The 18,958-nt window shown below is 41.5% G+C and overlaps 1 protein-coding gene across 2 annotated transcripts in view; it reads right to left on the bottom strand.

Annotated features, from left to right (window-relative positions):
* SNCAIP (synuclein alpha interacting protein) overlaps window positions 1–18,958 on the bottom strand; it is a 72,558-nt gene that overhangs the window by 30,955 nt on the left and 22,645 nt on the right. For both annotated transcript variants that reach the window (XM_019555030.1, XM_019555031.1), the window contains exons 3-6: window positions 13,889–14,754; window positions 11,853–12,032; window positions 9,700–9,813; window positions 651–776 (exon numbers count right to left, since the gene is read on the bottom strand). In XM_019555030.1, the coding sequence (XP_019410575.1) occupies window positions 651–776; window positions 9,700–9,813; window positions 11,853–12,032; window positions 13,889–14,754 (1,286 nt within the window). The remainder of the gene's footprint in view (window positions 1–650; window positions 777–9,699; window positions 9,814–11,852; window positions 12,033–13,888; window positions 14,755–18,958) is intronic.

The following is an 18,958-nucleotide window of genomic DNA, read 5'->3' as shown; positions in this document are numbered from 1 at the left end:
GTGATCACCCTAGGCTGGGGAAAGGCATGGAGAGCAGGGAAGACAAAGTGGCTGCAGGCTACAATGCGTGCATGTTTCCCTTCCAGGAAAGATTTCTGGTGGTCTTTGGGAGGGAAGGAGGCAGCAGGGCAAAGCCCCTCCCTGTTCCCCAGACCAGGGTATTTTTTTGTTTTTTTGTTTTGTTTTTTTTTTTTTTACAGGTCCAGGGTGCCATGAGCTTGACATTGGGGAGCTTTTCTCTGATGCTGGGCTCACAACACCTGGGATCTTTAAAAACTAGGCATGCACCTGGGAGCCATGACTGAATGCCCATCCCTGGGCTCTGGAAATCTGACTCTGGTGAGAGGATCCCCGGTGTTAAGACCCCTGGTAACCCCACGGTGTAGCAGGGGATGGAGGAACTCTTTCATCTCTAGTATCTCATGCTGGATGCCTCTTTCAGCTGGCATTTATTTGAGGACGGGGGGCTGATCTCTTCCCAGGTACCTTCACCAGTTTATAGAAGCATGATATATGTGGAGCTAGGGCTGAGGGAACTCCCCCCACCTCAGGAGTTATCACCTTTTTAACCTATAGAAACTGTTAAGGGTTGCTACTTTCCAATTTTAAATTTAAATTAGATCTCAGAAATAAATGTGTTGGTACTCTACCTGTATACACCCTAGGTAACCATGTTGGGCTGCTACATGAACGGCAGTGTTACCATCCTGGTCAGCTTCATCCAGTGATATTCCTTGCTCTTGCATAAACTGAAGAAGCCAAAGCAGGATTTTCTCCTGGGGCAAAGAAAAGTAACAAGAGTTAAGAAAGAAACAAGAAAAGCCGTAAGTCTTTCTTGCAGACCAGCTATCATTAATGCTTGCTGTTACTTCCCACCATAACACCCTGTTTTCAATTGCTTATAACTCTGCCAAGCTTTACCAAGGATTGGTGTTTGCCTTGAGCTGATTTTTTTTAGAAAACTTGAGCCAGGAATTCAGCTGTTTCCAAGAATAAGGTAAGGGGAAAAGATGATTTGGTTTGCCTAAAGCCTGACAAATGTTTGTTTGAAAGGTATTAGGTTTGAAGCAAGGACTTAATGTGGGAGGATAGCTTTTTTTTTTTTTTTTTTTTTGAATGATACACCTTATGTCAGCCCCTAATGTGTGCAGAATTGGTGAATTGTAAGTCTTTGAGAAATAGCATTTCCCAGATGCACAACACCATCTTCTTGAACTTCGGCAGATAAATTCCTCAAAAATTCCATCACCACTCGAGCCCACGACCAGGTTGGGCCTGGCTGAGAACCAAAACTAAAAGCAGGGGCTTTGTCTCCTCCATGATTTCAATGAGGCCCCTGCCGAGCTGAAAAGTAGGGGAGGGAGAAAGTGGCAGAACTGTGGAAACTGGAATTGTATGGTGAAAAAAACCCCTCTGGGACTACAACCGAGGAGAAAGAGCCAAGACTGGTCAGAGAAACTGGGTCTGGAAATCTTGGAGGAAAAAAGAGGATGGGAAGGGGACATTTGGACAGGAAATGAGTAAAATGAAGATCTCAGATGAAGTTGGGATTGTCTAGGAAATGGGACTGGGACTGAACCACTGGGGTGAGAGGAGAAGGTAGAAGGAAATATCTAACAAAGAAGTGAGTTTGTGGGTATGAAATAGAATTGAATGGAAAAAGCATATAATTGGAAGGAACCAGGGCTGAGTGAGATCATGATATTATACCATTGTTATACATACATACATACATACATACATACATAGGGCCTGAATTTATATTGCACAAAGAGCCCTAATTCTGGCATTTCCTGTTGATTTTGTAATCTTAAAAATGCTATTTTAAAACAATTTGCTTTGTTTTCCCCCTTTTGTGTAATATACATTTATAGCTGATTTATTCCATAACACCAATCAGTTTATATACTTGTACAGCAAAAGCTGTGTTAACCGGCACTTTATTAGCCGGAAAGCTCTATTAACCGGCATCCGAGGGCTGCAGCAAAAGCGAAACCGGCAGTACCACTTCCGGGGGACTTCTGGTTTTGCCACCGCAAGCTGAGTTTTTCTGTGTCACTTCTTTGGCCCACAGCCTGGGGCAAAGCAGCCTGCATGGGGCCCCCCTCCCTATCCCCCGGCACACTGACGTCAGGAAGTGCACCAGACGGTGCACATTTGATTAACCAGCATCCCCCATTCCCGGGGGATGCCGGATAACAGAGCTTTTACTGTAGTTAGGTTGCTTTATTTTGTTTTATTCCCACATCAAGATTATTTGGGTCATTTGTTCTACATTGTAGTAAGCTTACATGCTTCCTTAGATTAAATTTGTCTGTGCCCTTCTGAAAGTACTGAAAATCTGCAATAAAACTACAAATTAAATTAATTATAAACCTCCCCCCAGCAAACCCTTTTAAATTACAGTTGATTATAGGAATGTTCTTTGCTTTTTCATCTCAGTGGTGACTAAATGATTCTCTCTGGTTGAAGACTGTTTTGAATAAAAATGTTTTATTCATTGTTGTTGTTTTGTTGTTTTTTTAAACTTTTTCCATTTACATTTTTAACAAGTCATCTTGGCTTCACTGCTCTGCATTATTTTACAGTCATATAGGACTTTAATTCCAAAGAGTTTTACAGATAACTGCCCAAATCAATCATGCACCTACTTATGTACATACTTAACCTTTAGCACTTCAGTCTCTCCACTGAATTCAGTACTTACACAACACATTTGCAGGACAAGACACATGTATATACACAAGTGCTGACATGTAACCGCCTTGGGGACTAAGGCCAGAAACAGTTACATAGGGAAACTAAGGATTTTGAGGACAAGACCCACTTCTTATGGAAAGTACCGGAGAGCTTTAATGTCCAAGCAGAGCAAATGGTCTCCCTCAAAATCATCCCAACTCACTCAGCCACCTGGATCTCAATTTATTACTTCAGACGGTCAGCCCATCTGGAACGTATCTTCTTTATCTTTCCCTTCAAGTGTTATCTTTTCCCTCCCTTTTTTATGACACGGTGAGAGGAAGGGTACTTAATCTTTCTCCTTAGCTTTGCTCTGATTGAAGTAGCCTACCAGGGAGATGACTCCAGATTCCCTGTACAATTCTCTTTTGAATAATTTCTAGCATGCCTTTGGTGTTGGACAGCAATGAAAATAGACTACGCTTTCTCTGGGTGATGCCTTTTGGCTTATTTAGCATTAAAACCTACACATATTTTAGAGAAATGCTTGTGTAAAATTAAAAGAACTGTAGCTTACAAATGTACGTATAATTTCTCTGGTACATGTAAAGGGCCTACCTTTGGAATCTAGTTTCCAATTTTGTACCTAAAATCATAATTTGTACTGTGCCGATTACAAGTCACCTCATTGCTTCTGAAACTTGAATAGGTAGAAGGTTAAGGGTAATCTTGGCAATTTTTTGAAAAATAGCTGACTGTAGGTATACCACTAAAGTTGAGGCCCGTACAAATTTGGCCCCTGGTTTTTAATTCTGGGTAACTTGATTTTATTCATGAGGCAAGACATACAAACTGCATCAGGAACAGAAGGCCTCCCCCCATCCAGGAGAGTGCTCTCTTTCTTGGGCTACAGAAGTACTCTTCATCATGCTTACTTGCCTTCTGACCCCATGAGTCTTCACTCTGGGCTGCCCAATAGCTTAGCTTCAAGAGGGGAGGGGGTTAATGCTCTCAGCACTGCCTAGTGCATGCTTTGGACAAGTTCCTGTGAAATAGGAGGCATGGGTTCAATCCACTGAGCACAAGGGAGGCGTCTCAGTTCCTAAGCAAATACTTTTTGCCCCAGCAGTGTGGTGGTTAAGATGGACACTGGCATCACCATGACTGGTTGCAAAGCTTCCTCACGTGGGTGAACGAGCTCTACTTGACTCAAGAAGAGTATGTGCTGACAAGAGGTAAAGTGTTGCTGGACCTGGTATTTGCCAAAGGGGATAATCTAGTCAGTGATGCAAGAATTGATGGAAAGCTGAGTGATAGTGACCACGAGCTGATCACCTTTACTATCCATTGCAAAGCTGGCAAGTCAGTCAGCAATGCAGAAGTCCTTGACTTTAGGAAAGCTAACTCTGACAAACTCAGAAGGCTCATTGTCAAGGCCCTAAGGACCATGACTTGACAGGAAGCGGAGTCCAAGATGAGTGGTTGCTCCTCAAGGGAGCAATCCTGACAGCACAAGGTGTTGTGCATCCCATTTTGGAGGAAGGCTAGCAGAAAGGCACAGCAACCCCCTTGGCTCATCAGGGAACGTGAGGACTCCCTATGCCTAAAAAGAGAGACTTATAAAGGATGGAAGGCTGGAATAACCACCAAGAAGGAGTACTCAGTACTGGTCCGTGCCTGCAGGGAGCAGACCAGGAAAGCCAAGTCTGCAACTGAACTCCATCTGGCTTCTCATATCAAGGATAATAAAAAGTCCTTTTTCAGATATGTAGGGAGTCGGAAAAAAAGCAAGCGCAACTTTGGACCCCTGCTGAACCAAATGGGACAACTGATAACCGACACCCAGGAAAAAGCCAACCTGCTTAATGGGTACTTCATGTCAGTCTTTCATCAGCCCAAAGGGACTACCCAGCATCAGTGTAGACCTTGTAAAGGAACATCTTGAGAGGCTGGACATCTTCAAGTCAGCTGGTCCTGACAGATTACATCCTAGAGTACTCAGGGAGCTGGCAGGTGTCATAGCCCAACCATCGGCAAAACTATTTAAAAAACCTGTGGTGCTCAGGCAAAGTACCTGAAGACTGGAAGAAGGCTAATGTGGCGCCCATCTTCAAGAAAGGGCGGAAAGTAGATCCTGGGAATTACAGGCCAATCAGCTTGACCTCAATCCCCAGTAAGATTCTGGAGAAAATTTTTAAAGAGACCCTTCTTGATAAGCTGGCTAATGGCAACATCCTGAGGGACAGCCAGCACAGGTTTGTCATGGGTAGGGCTTGCCTGATCAATCTCATCTCCTATGACCAGGTGACATATCACCTAGACAAAGGAGAAGAGACTGACACCATATAACTGGACTTTAAAAAAGTGATCTGGTGTCCCACAACCTCCTCTTGGAAAAACTGGCCAACTGTGGCCTTGGCTACATCACAGTCTGACGGCTGGGAAATTGGCTCCGAGGTTGGACCCAGAGAATAGTAGTCAATGGAAGTGAATCATTATGGCACTCAATGACCAGTGGTGTCCCCCAAGGCTCTATCCTTGGACTGGTTCTCTTCAACATCTTTATCAACAATGTGCACAGGTCAAGTTCGCCGATGACACTAAACTTTGGGGCATAGCATCCACACCTGAGGATAGGCTGGTGATCCAGGCTGACTTGGATAAGCTTAGTAAGTGGGCGGACATAAACCTGATGATGTTCAATACCGAAAAATGCAAGGTACTCCACCTTGGGGTGGGGGGAGGAGTGACAACACCCCGCAGCATGCTTACAGGCTCGGCAGCGCTATGTTTGCTAGCACCATGGCTGAAAGACACTTGGGGGTCACGACTGACCACAAGATGAACATGAGCCGCCAATGTGATGTCACAGCTGGTAAAGCAAACAAAAAGGTCTGGCTTGCATCCATAAATGCTTCTCAAGTAAATCTCAGGACATCACTCTCCCGCTGTACTCGGCCTTGGTTAGGCCGCAGCTGGAGTACTGCATCAAATTCTGGGCTACACAATTCAGGAAGGATGTCAAGAAGCTCGAGAGAATCTAGAGGAGAGCCGTGCACATGATCAGGGGGCAAGAGAATAGGCCTTATGATGAGAGGCTGAGAGCCATGAGACTCTTCAGCCTGGAAAAGCGCAGGCAGGGGTGACCTGGTGCCTGCCATTAAGTATGTAAGGGGTGCACATCAGGATCTGGGGGAATGTCTGTTCACCAGAGTGCCCCAAGGGATAACAAAGACCAATGGGCCTGGAATAGACTCCCTCCAGAAGCGGTACAGGCACCTACTCTGGACTTTTTCAAGAAATGTTTGGATACTTATCTTGCTGGGATCCTTTGACCCTAATGGACCCTAGCTGACTTCCTCCCCTGGGGCAGGGGCTGGACTTGATGATTTTCAAGGTCCCTTCCAGCCCTAATGTTTATGAAAATCTATGAAAACATGCCAGAGGTGAATCCTTCCCTGCATTTGTTTATACTAACATCAGTGTTATTGTTTATATTAACATCAGTGTTGATTTCTTTCAGATGGACACAAGCCCTTTAAGGAACTGGATCTAAATAAGCCATCTCCCCTCTTAACCAGCTGGAACCTGACATGATGGACACACCAAAGTACGTGCTGAAGTACTCAATGAGATAATGGAGACCCCCTTCACTGGGTCGAGCAAGATTAGCTTCTGTGAGGGCAAGGGCTTCCCACTGAAACAATGCAAGAGCTATGCATCTCCCCTAGGTTGAGTGTTCTTCTGTACCTGATGCATATTTCTGGGGTGAGTGGAAGGTAAAATCTAAGACAGGTACTCATGGGCCTTAGTGCCTTTGGAAAATGAAGATTCTTGTAAACAGGCACATTCTTCAGCTAAATTAAATTCAAAGAAAATCTATAAGAACCAAATAAAGTAAAATGATTAATGTTTGATACACATCAATTATATATTGTAGGTATCGATCAGTTATCAATTATGTTTGATGATCTCAAGGCTTGTTATTCTCATCTTGCAACATCTAAGGTTAACCTACCCATATAGAACTGTGGGGCTAGTTTAAAAGAAAAACCAATACAAGAAATTTAAGAAGTGCCCTAAACTGGTATTTTAAAATGACGCTATAGCATCCTTCAGTGATATTGCAGATTTTTGTTCTGGACAGCTAACTTCTTGAATAGAATGGATAGTTGGATGGATGAGCAAAGGGCATTTTTAATTATTAATTGGAATAAAAACAAAAGATTAACACTGTGGAGCTTTCAGACTGCATCTGTAACCGGACCCATTACTCTCATTGACTAATTTGGCTATCTTACCCTGTATTGGTTTAAGAGGGATATTGGGTTTTCTAAGGGTAGACTTTGGGATGACAGCATAGGATGCAATCTATTTAATGCCTTAGAATCCTGTAAGGGTGACACAGAGGCTTTGACACAAATAGTCTAATCCTTGCACTGCTCGTTATAAGCACTATTTACTAAAGAAACAAAATGGTACGTATGCCTTGTCCTGGAAGAAATAATGAATGTTCCGAATCCATTAGAAAACTATTCAATGACAGTTCTCCCTTGCAAAAATATTACCCTTGTAATTCTGCCAAGGCCAGCATTTACACAGGTTATCTTTTGAATCCATAATTGTTGAATAAATTAAAGTTTCTTGGATAGCTAACTGTGCATTAGAATTTTTCAACTTTTTTCTCCCTTACCAGGGTTGGCTACGATCTTTATAGAAAATGTCTGGTTTCTTTTCTGTCTCAACATTCTTTCCAGTTTGCAAGATGCTTATGGAATTAGATCCTTTTTTTAAAAAATGTATTTCATGTGAAATGTACTTGGCATTCAGATGACTGCACAGGTTTGGCAATATTTTTTTATTACTTTTTCTAGGTTTAAGCTTGGTTGACTGGGGCTGGTCACTATAAATCGGTGCAAGCTTCTACTCTGCTCTGAATAGAGCCTAAGACAATGTAGCAGATCCTCTACTAGTATAAATCAGCAGCTCTGTGAAAATCAATTGGATTCTAATAATACTGCCCTACATACTTAGTCTAATGCTACCCTACTTAAGAGTTTCATGTTTAATGTGATTTGAACACTGCTACTAATGTAAATTCATACTACACTTCTTTTCTTGGGTTTTCCCTGTAGCATCCACCCTTGTTCCTTACATTCAAAAAGTGAGAATAAAGCACCAAAGGAAGTCACACCCCAGACTGGCTGGTATCAGTTAGCATTTCAGGCAGGGCCCTAATACTCACCAATAGAGATGGCTAAAAAAAACCTCTTGTCATAAAAGCCACTATGTATTGATTCTGCTGTCCTATCATTACCCATTCTAAAGGACTAATTTTTTTGTTAGAGTGACTGATTTTTTTTTTTTTTTTTTTTTTTTAGAGAGCACAAAAATAACCAAGGGGAAAAATAATGTTGACAATAAGGTTTTTCCGTAATAGAGATCTCTACTATAGACAGTGAAACAAAGGCTGATGAGCGACTTCCCCATTACGGTTATCCAGGGGCATGTGTAGACAAACGGGGGGCCCTAAACTGAAGTGGTGGGTTTTAAAAAACACTGCTTCAATTCAAGGCCAATTAAACCCTGTGTTGTGCGCACACCTTGCTGACTTACCTGCCCCTCTGGCAGGGAGGGGAGGGTGAGCTGCCCACAAATGGAGTGGTTCCTGGGCTGGGTGGGGGAGGGGTGCGAGGCTGGTGCCTCCCTCTGTGGCAGTGGCAACACTGCCCACAGGCACCCGGCTCAGGTAGTCCCAGGGGGCACCGCAGTTGCAGAGGGAAGCGCCAGGCTCCTGGGCAGCTCAAGCAGGCTCCAATGGGGGAAAAAAAAAGAAAGAGATTGGCTCACTACTTTTCTTGGGCGAAATCTGCTTTCCTAGACTGCTGCCAGGCTGCCTGCAGAGCCAATGAGCTGCACAGAGCCCGGTGCTTTGCTCCACAGCTGTAGGGACAGCAAACTAAAACTCTGCAGAGGAGTTTTAGTTTGCTGCACCCCAAGTCATGTAAGGCACGTTACACTGCCAAATTTCCTACAGTGACTGGAATTAATGTGCAATATGCTGCTGAGGTGTGTAAACACCAACACCGCTAAAGTGGTGCAAAAGCATTTAGCTCGCTTTAAAGAGTCATGCATGCTTGCCCCTCATTTAGTCTACACACGGCCCAGAATTTCAATGGACTGCTCCTTGTCTCTAATGTGCACTGAAGGAAGTAGGGGGTGGCAGTGGTCCATCTTCCAAAGAAACCAGAAGACTACTATCTTTCCCACAGGGTCAATACTCTGGTAGAACTAATAAAGGGTTTCTTGGATGGATTTACTGCAGGGTCATTTTGAGGAAAGTGGACTGTCATAACCTACAGTTACAACTTCACTCATATTGTTTGGTTTAGTTGTCATGATCATTCAAACGTTGTACTCTGAGGTTCCCTATTACTCAACTTACGTGGAGTTTAGGTGCAGTAAGGGTGAATTTACAACACACTTTTACAAGTTATTCTCAATTAAACTGGCTTGATTTAAACAGATGCAGTTCATGTTTCCCTACACCCCACATCACTGCCAATGCACTGAATTCCCAAACTATCACATTTTACTGAAGTATTCTGGCTTATTGTCTCCAAAAAAGGAGACTATCCCAGACTGCTGAGTGATTTGGGGATGTGGCCAAGAAATCCCCCAGGGACTACGAAGAGATGACTAATCTCTTTTATGAGAGGTTTCCAAGATTGAAAGAAAGGAGCACTAATCAAATGTGACACCTAATTGTACTGGCAGCTAATAATTATAGCTTGACAGTAGAAATTCAGAGGAATATAAAGGTTAAACCACCCTGATTATTAAGCACTTTTGGGGGGGCCTGCTAGACACGGGGTGAAAAAGAAAGCTTGTACTTAAAAAATGAACATATATGCCATTAGAACGTGTTTGTTACGAACACTGCAAAATGGAATTCTTGTGTCACCATTCAAATCAACCTCTTTTACAAACTAAAAACACTGATTTAAAATGGAATCATACCTGACCATAACAACCTGCATAATGAATAAGGCTTGGGTGATCTTTAGAGCAACTCAATTCGGCAATAGCTTCCGTTTCACTCACCATCCACCGTACACACTCCAACTGACCGTTCTAAATGGAGGAGAGGAAGAGTTAAAAAAAATCCAGCTGCTTCAGATTCAAAAACATTATCTACTAAATAGTAAAAATTCCATCAGAATCACTTATACATTGTGACTGTCACATAAATCATTCCGATTTTTTCCAAGGTTGTTTCTACATCAGCCAATAATATGCTTTTGTATCCTGGTGCCCAGGACCAATTACAATTTGGCTACTGGCAATGTTCTCCCTACTTCAACTTACCCTACAGTTTTAGATGAACAAACTGTTCTGCCTTTCCCTCCTAAAATCAGCTATAGGGAGTTCCTGACATAGAATGGTTACTGAAGAGCAATTCATATGGGGTTGCCTTTCAAGAGTAAGTGAAGCAATACTTACATGCACATTGCACAATGTGCATTTTTCAGAATGTAAAATGCTGCTTGTGTTACTCCTCTCACTACTCCCCAAAACTTAGTAGATAGTGGGTGAATCTCCACGTGCCCTTTACTGCAGAGTAGATTAATTAGCTCCACAGCAAACTGCCACCATCTACACGTGCACTGGTATTAGGTTGCAGTAAATTAATTAACTATGTCATATGGTGGTATCCTCCCCAACAGTACCAACTTACAGTGGAGTACTTACATTTACGTGTAGATGGTGACAGGGGCTAGCTGGGATGCAAGGGTGCTAAAGTGCAGGGGCTACCTAGTCCTGCACCTTACCATCTTTGTGCCCCAGCCAGCCCCTCTGCCACCCAGTGCCACCACCTGGAGCCTTGGGCTGACCCCCCAGGGTTTCTGTCAGCCTGGGGCTGCTCTGCCCTGGCTCAAAATGTTGCAGTCCCAGGCACAGGTGTAGACACTGTGCCTGGGAGCAGTTGACTCTGGCCTTTCGACCTTTTGTATTTATGTCTTTGTTGTCAAATAGCTAAAGGATACTCTGTAGGTTATTCTTGTTGAGTATCTGTATTATTATGGCACCTACGATAACTGAAGCAATGGATTAAGACACCACTGCTAAGAAGAAAGAGATCAGTGCAGTTAGGATTCTGCAAACTAGGAAAACCAATTAACTACCAATGGCACATAGACATCAAATTCATCTCTTAATTTGAAAGATGACACTTGCTAAAATACAATGCTTTTCTAATGCTATAATTGGGATACTGGTTCACTAAAAAGGCTAATCTCTTGAATTCTCAAAGATTTTTTTCGTAGTACAGATCTTGCCAGGCCTGTATCAATTACGAGACTTTTCCTATGAAGAACATTAAAATAACCACGGAAACAAACTCTTGTATAGTATTTCCCATTCCCAAGTTTCTTGCTGAGGTACCTACTGAAAGTGATTGCATTAAACCATATTTACTAAAGACCCTAAAAATTGTTCAATTGTAAACTTTCCTCTGCACCACTATACTTTAGTGCAGCACAGTCATGCTTTCCTATATAACAGAATATCCTGGAAGTTTTAACTTATTCTCACATGCAATTATTTTCTGTAGTTTCTGATGGGTTGCATATTGCGCTATTTAGAAGGTAAATGTTAAGTGAGGTTTGATACTCCAGTCTGCTTTGGATGACTAAGAAGTGTCAGGTTCAGATCTGGTACCTTTAAAAAAGTTTTAGAACCAAGCAAAAAGTACTTTGAAAACACTCTCTCACACTCATTTTAATGATATACTTGTATTAGTAAAAAAAACAAACCAAGACACCATTATGATGAATAAAGGAGTCCTTTACTCACAGAAATTCTAATGCGAATAACTGAAAATGGTATAAATACAAAATTCAACAGTCTTTCTTTAATGCCCAGAAATTTAACTGATTTAAAGTTAGACTAATGTATCAACCAACAATCACCTATAAAACAAGCAATGGTTTATGACAAATTAATTCTTTAACAGTACCATATTTTCATTTGCTTGTGTGATATCAGCCAACTTTAGAAGTATCTTTTCTACGCCCATTTTTTACCCAATTGAATGAAAAGGTCTTGAAAAGTAACATCCTGTTGATATAAATATTATTTACAGCCATCATGGAGCTTTAAAACCAAGTTACCTTTATTGCTAACCCAGCTGGAGTTAGTTGTTCACTGTTCCGTTCATTCAAACAGTCTTCCCCCATCAAAGAAGTGAGATGCTGCAAACATTCAGCATGTCCCTGTGATGCTGCTATGTGCAACAGATTGTTGTTATTTTCATCATGAATTTTGTCCAAATTGTCTGCTGCCAGGTGTGGCTGTGCAAAAGAAAAAAAGAGTATGAAAAAGGTGAAAAATCAGTATATCACATGTGCAATTAGAAATGTAAGCTTCATGGTTCAACATACAAGGCAAACAGTTTGTGAGAACACAAGGAAATATCCCTGCATGTTCTACTTGTCCATAATAGGGATTTTATACTTTTCCTGTAAACAAGCTGAGACTGGCTTATATTAGAGACAGGGGGCACATCTACACATTCATTAATGCACTTTAGATATTGCACATTTAGTTTACTACTTCCTTAATAAAGCACTAGTTAAATGTGCAGTACCTAAAATTACTGTACAGTAGTGCCAGTGCACGGTTATTTAGCAACGCTTACAGTGCACTAGACTAACAACACTGTGCAGTAGGGTATTAGCACTGTTTTTGCTGTGGCATGCTATTGTGCCCTGTTATTAAGCCAACGTGCAGTAAGCATCTCGTGTAGATGCACCCAGGATAAAGGACTAGATAGTGGTTATGTTGTTGATAGCAGTCTCATGCAATTACTATGAAAGGTCATGTTTTTTGACACAGTCTCTTGGTATTATTTTGTCAAACAAAATAAAACATGCATATTATTTTCTAGTCTAACTGCATGTCTTACGATTTGTCCCTTTTCTTTTATGCTACTACCTCTAGGAAAACATCAATTTAAAGTGTCCATGATGCTTCCCCAGTAAATGTATGTGCCAAGGGCCAAATTTATCTTAGTCCATAGTGAGTTCAGTTTGTGTTAAATACAAAGAAAAATGTAATTCAGCTCCATGACATCTGAATGTTATGCTAATTTGTGAACTGATTCCATTAATAAAACTTGCATTGTAATAACGCCTGCGAATATTGTGCTACACTGCACAGACATATGGTAACATGTAATCCCATCCAAATCTATTTTTACAGCAAAATATAACAAGTGGCTTTAAGAAATAACAGGAGAGAGATTAAAAAAGGATGACAAAAGAGTAACCATGATAAAATCATGTAACTATGCATATTAGCTAATCCATGCACTTGATGAGTCTGTTTCTCTTAGATTTTTTAAAAATATACCCAAAAAACTGGTTTTCTTTATTTCTAATTTTTGGATGAATAACTTGGTTTTATTTCTCCTTTAGTATTGTGACAGATTCCTCTGCCCATTTCTAGTCTTTAAAAACTGTTTTGGTTAGTGTTAAAATGACACTGTGCTTACTCTAAAATGTTAAACCTGAAAAAAAAAAATCAGTACAAAATAGTTTGTGCACATATGCTACTGTTCTGACAGTCTTTGCGAGTTGTCTCCTCACCTTGCATCCTGTTGTTAACCTGGATCTTGTTTCTTTGGAAACGAGTATTGATGGTGTCTGCTCACGGAGCTGGAGCTAACTAAAAACTTCATATGGGACAGAGGGCAGTCAGGCTTTAGAGTAAACTCCTGTCTGCGAATGCTGTTGCAACCAATTGACACGAACACTTCTGCATAATAATTAGAATACAACAGAAGCCTCTCTGTTCTCATGGGAAGTAACTGATGTAAATGACAAATAACGGAACAAAATGAACTGCAAACACTTTGAAAGAACTCCATTCAGATTCAAATGTATTGCACAAGTGGATTCTACAATTGAAAGCCTCTTTATTTTAGATTATTTCAGTTTATTTTTGTCTGTAACTACCTAAAGTTATTGCTAGTTTAGCTATACATGTGATTTAAACTCCACAGCTTTCAACTGAAAACTTGTACCCTCAATTTCTAATTAAGGGTGCACAGATTTGCTGTGCACGATACACATGAAGTCAACCGACTGATTTAAACTATCAGTATAGTGTTCTTTTCTACATGTTTTACGAAAAAGAGGACACTTACCAATAATGATATCTGCCCTTCTTTCACAATGTTTAGGATACTTTTATTTTTTTTCACATCTTCACTCCTTTCTTCTGGGCCTCCTACACTGTTCCAGTTTATATTACTGTTCAGTTCATCAAGTTTATTTTCTGTCACTGCAGTCTGCAGATGAAAAGTCCTCAGCTGGCAGTTTGGCATAGTCTTCTCAGTTTTATGAGCCTGGGGATCAGCAAACGTTCTGCTGAGGAAGCCCTTGCTTTGGGACTCGGGTTCGTGGACTGAACTACATTTAACTAGAGGCTGGGAAAGCTCTAGTTCTTCATTTAAATGCTTGTGCTGATCAAGGACAATGGGCTGCATTTTTCTCAACTGAGAGTTTTTCACAGGGGACAGAACACAAAACTGTGTTGTGCTGGCTGGCAAGTTTTCAGCGTTCCCTGCAGAGCTGGTCTTGCCACTAAGGCCATTCAGTGTTGAATATACACCCAAAATCTTTTTCTCTGGTGCCACCTTAGTAAAAGCAGCGAGTTGCTGATTTGATTTAATGTAAGGCACATCCAAAATTTCATCCATATCCAGGTCGTAGTGCTCCAGCTCCCCAAGCAAAACTCCGGCCTCAACGCTTTTACTTTTAAGGTTCTCTCCATCTCCTGGGCACTGATCATCGTTCTGAGGTGCAGAGTGAGAATCACTACCTTTCTCATACTCCCCCTTCTGGTTCTTTTGGTCATCACTTTCATTGTTTTCAGAGCAATCTGGCTGGTGCTTCAGTGGGGAAACCCTCTTCACTGGTCTGAACTTATTGCACATATCTGTAATTCCTCCTGGTTTTTGTGCATTTCCAATAAGAGTTGAAACGCCACAGCTCCAGCTGGTGCTGGAAACTGCAGAAACAAAGGAGTAAAATTTAGAACTATCAGTATCAAATATAAATGCTTATTATATTGTATCTTCAGAATGTGCAATACTCATGACAAAACATGGGGAATACACTTTACCTGAAAACATGCTGCATTTATATGTAAGCAGATTTATGGTTAATCTTATTCCTGCTACAGGAATACGAGACACAAATATTATTGAAAATACATTTCTTATAAATGCCACATACCACATACACAAATATTATTGAAAATACATTTCTTATAAATGCCACATACCACATACATACCATTTCAATGCCAAGAACAAAATTATTTGTAATCAGAAAAACCAAAAATTGAGCCTACTGGCATTCAGGACAGCTCCAAGACAAGCTCTATTCTTTTTATTTCACTGGACTGTCCTGTAGCAGTTGGGTATTTTTCTGGGTGTATAAAAGTAGGATGGGTTGACAGTTTTGAAATTTGTTCACAGGGGACTGTTATTTTGCAAGTAGAAACGTATTGATGAATTGTGTCCATTTTTATGGAAAATGTTTGCAGAAGAACTGAGAATATTTTTGTTTATGCCATTCTGGTGCTTTGTGGGAGGGATAATTCAATTACTTCACAGCCCCATTCTCCTCTACAGCCTGTGCTCCCCTGCTAGATTTTGTAATATCTATTGACTCCCAGAATCAGTGATATCCTGATGAAGAGTCTCCTTTATATTTATAAATCACATCAATGTGGTTTCCTTTTCAGATCACTTTTATCAAGAATTAACACATTCTAAAATTTAACAGCACAAACATAAGCATAATAGATTTATTACACATTAACCATGTGTGTAATATCAGTGGAATTTAATTTGTGATCACATACACAATTTGTACCAAACACCTTCCTTAAGAAGCAATTATATACTTTTTCAGCAAGGTTATTAAAGCTGTAGTACTTGGGGCTGTGTGAATATTACCTTGGTATCTTTGGAAGCTCCTGAGAATATACTTCTCAGGAAATAATAAAAATAATAGTAATAAAAAGACACATAACTTAGTGGGTCAATACAAAGAACGCATTGTACTGATTTATTTATATATTGTATAAAATTCTAAGTTCAAAGGGCCACACTTTTATGTTGGTTTTATTTACATGTGAAATTTTTTCCAAGTGATACAGGGAAATGGATACCATATGTTTCCCAGCTGTTTTGTTCTGACAGGAACCATTAAGGACTCTGTATGGAAATGAATTCTGTCTGAGTCTTATGAAAACAGTGCTTTCAACAGAGAGGTCTAGACAGAGGAACAGACATCAACCTTTTGTTTGTCGTCACTTTCCTTATACTTAGATCCATTCTGTTTCCAGGCTGACCTGAGCTATCTTTTTCCATTTTCTGATCTTCAAAATCCAAGTCTACACAGAATACTGATGGGACAGTGTTAATATTCATGTTAAGAGTCAGGAAAGTCTGACTTTTACAAACCATTCTTAAACATGGTAATTTATTTCTCTTTTTCTTCAACATAACCATGGTAAAAGTCAGACACATTTCACTAACTCATTGTTCCTTCTACTTTGTTCAGTCGGTAAGCAGGATCGCATCTTTCTACACACTGCCCATCAAAAAACACAATAACTCTTTATGTTTTACCAACTCATGAATATACTTTTGTTTTTTCTTTGAACAGGACCATGGACTTACACTGCACACAATAAAGTGCTAGATTACAGCATGTAACATTAAGGGGGTTGTACAGGCATTATCTCTCTTGGTGCTGCTTCCTGTGCACAGAAGGCACATGTTTTATATCAACCACTAGATTAGTGCAGTGTGGCTCCCCTGATACCAGCCTCAGTCCACAGACCAGGAGCAGTGCTATGACTCAGACTCTTCCCTCATCCTCAGAAGTTTGATTCTGCTTGCTCAAGTAACAAGTAGCGGCTGTGTTCTCCAGTGACTTTTATGATTAACCTTTAACAGCTGTTCCACAGGAGAAGCCTCTTGCTCATCCCTCCACATTTAAGAAGTCGTGCAGAGGCCACGGACAATTTGGGTCAAACGAATACAAATTGATTTACTGGTCTGGTGGCCAAGACAGGGAACTGGGATCCAGAACAGCTGATTCTATCCCAACGTCTGGTGTAAAGTCCTGATGTAACCTGGGATAAGATGTGTGCATTTCCTGTATCTCAGTACCAACTATAAAAAAAGACAACGATACCTAACCAGTTCATTGAGGTGTTGTAACATTACATTCACTGACTTTCACCCATTCAGGCTTAAGGTGCTTAGATGCTATAGAGATGGCCATCACGCTAGAGGGATGGAAAAAATCTTTTACAACCTTTTCACTGACAGTCATGACGTGTGATGCTTGTACAAGCAAAGCATTGCCCTGATATTTAAGATAAAAGTTAAACTGCTAGGGCCAAAGTTTCAAAAGCAGTTGCTGGCCATAAGTTGGATCTCAAAAGCAGTAAATAAGCATAAATACTAAATATACATAAATTTGTAGTGAAGTAGTTGCATAATCTCTTTTGATGTCCCTTGAGCTGTTTAAAGCTAACTGCAGATTCAGAAAGATATTCCTGTAACACTTAAAAGCATATGCTTTCACAATAATAGCTAGAAAGACAATCCAAAAAGGTGGACAAATTTAAAATAACTTCTTTGTCTGTACAGTCACCTGAATACTACAGTAACCAAAGTTTATCTAGCTGGAACTTATCAGTAGGGAATCCAGGAGCACTTCTGAACTATGAACCCAAGCAAACAACCATGGGTTGCATCTTCAACTCAGTGAGACCGCAAACTCCTCAAAGTGCTTTTCCTGCTTACTAGCACTATCAATGGCTCATTTAGGATCAAGGTGGTTGAAGCTTTAGGATCAAAATGATTCTCATCACTGCACTTATCCATCCAGTGAACCATGTAGCTGGTAGTGGTACTGTTATACACTGTAATAGATAAGTAGAGCTGGGTGCCATTTATGCATTGCTGGCACTTCTGTGCTCATTTTACCAGTTCACTCACTGGCTATATGTTGATGTTAAACAGGATCGGAGAGATAATTGAGTCATAATTACTGTGTGGGTGAAGGGTTTAGTGTAGAGCTGGGTAATTATTTTGGATGGAGGGATGCTTACCGAGTTTCAGAGAGCTGTCAATGGCTGCATGGATAGACCCACCCCTTGACAATTGCCCTGCCCCCTCGTCACCATATTGGGACTGCAAGTCCAGCCCCCAACCCCTCACTTTTCCTACTAGAAGTCCCTTGTCCTGCCCTGGAAGTACTCCCTTTGGGAGGAAGGGTGCTGCAATCCTGAAACCAGAACTCCCCCCCCCCACCAATCGTATACAAAAAAATTATATCTACTATAACTTACTTTAATTTTATTTAAAAATATTTTTGTACTGATTTGTATGTTTACAAAATGCATCTAGGGGTGACTGCATAATAGCTCAAAATGCAGTCCTACTGTATGGTGTGTGAGAGAGCATGCGTATGCACGCCAGGCTGCTGGCTGCATTGTGTACGGCTCTTGCAGACTGCATGCGAGCCTCATGCGATGCAGCCAGGCAGACCCTGTGGTCAGGCCCCGCACTCCTGCCACCCCACCCTGGATCCCTGCCAATCCCATGGCATTTGCACTGGCTTCACACCTAAGAGCTGCTGCCACTGTTTCCCTGCTTTCCCTCCTGCACACTTGCTCACCATTTCCCGCACCAGTCCCCGCAGCCCCCACTGCTCCCATGCCCCACCCTCCCCACTGCTGCTTCCCTCCACCCCCTGCCCACTGCTTCCTGCTCTCGCTCCAGCTGAGCCAGCAAGCACCATGGGCCACCCAGGTGCTGGGTGGTTCACAGCCGTTTTCCCCCCCATCCCTCCATCTGATCTTATTTTACTTTCCACTCAGATGGAGGGAGGCAGGGAACAGCTCCAGGATCATGTGGTCAGAAGCTGCAGAGGCTTCAGGTTGGGGCTGGATGCAGCCAGGTTGGTCTTGCTGCCCAGCTGCTGGGTCCTGCCACAGGCTCCCCCTGGGTCCTACTGCTGCTGGCTGCCTGTCATCTTTGACAGGCAGCCAGGGGCAGATAAAAAATAATTTTCTAGAATTTTTAGGGGCCCTCTGGGTTGGATAGAATGGTTTGGTGGGCCAGATTAGGCCTGAAGACTATATTTTGCCCACCCCTGGTTTAGTGGGCGAAGTATACTTTCCT

This window comes from Crocodylus porosus, unplaced genomic scaffold (genome assembly GCF_001723895.1).
Source record: "Crocodylus porosus isolate Cpor-Errol unplaced genomic scaffold, CroPor_comp1, whole genome shotgun sequence".
In the NCBI taxonomy this organism is placed as follows: domain Eukaryota; kingdom Metazoa; phylum Chordata; order Crocodylia; family Crocodylidae; genus Crocodylus; species Crocodylus porosus.
The sequence above is the reverse complement of the archived record's forward strand: the minus strand, read 5'-3'. Positions and strand labels throughout refer to the sequence as shown.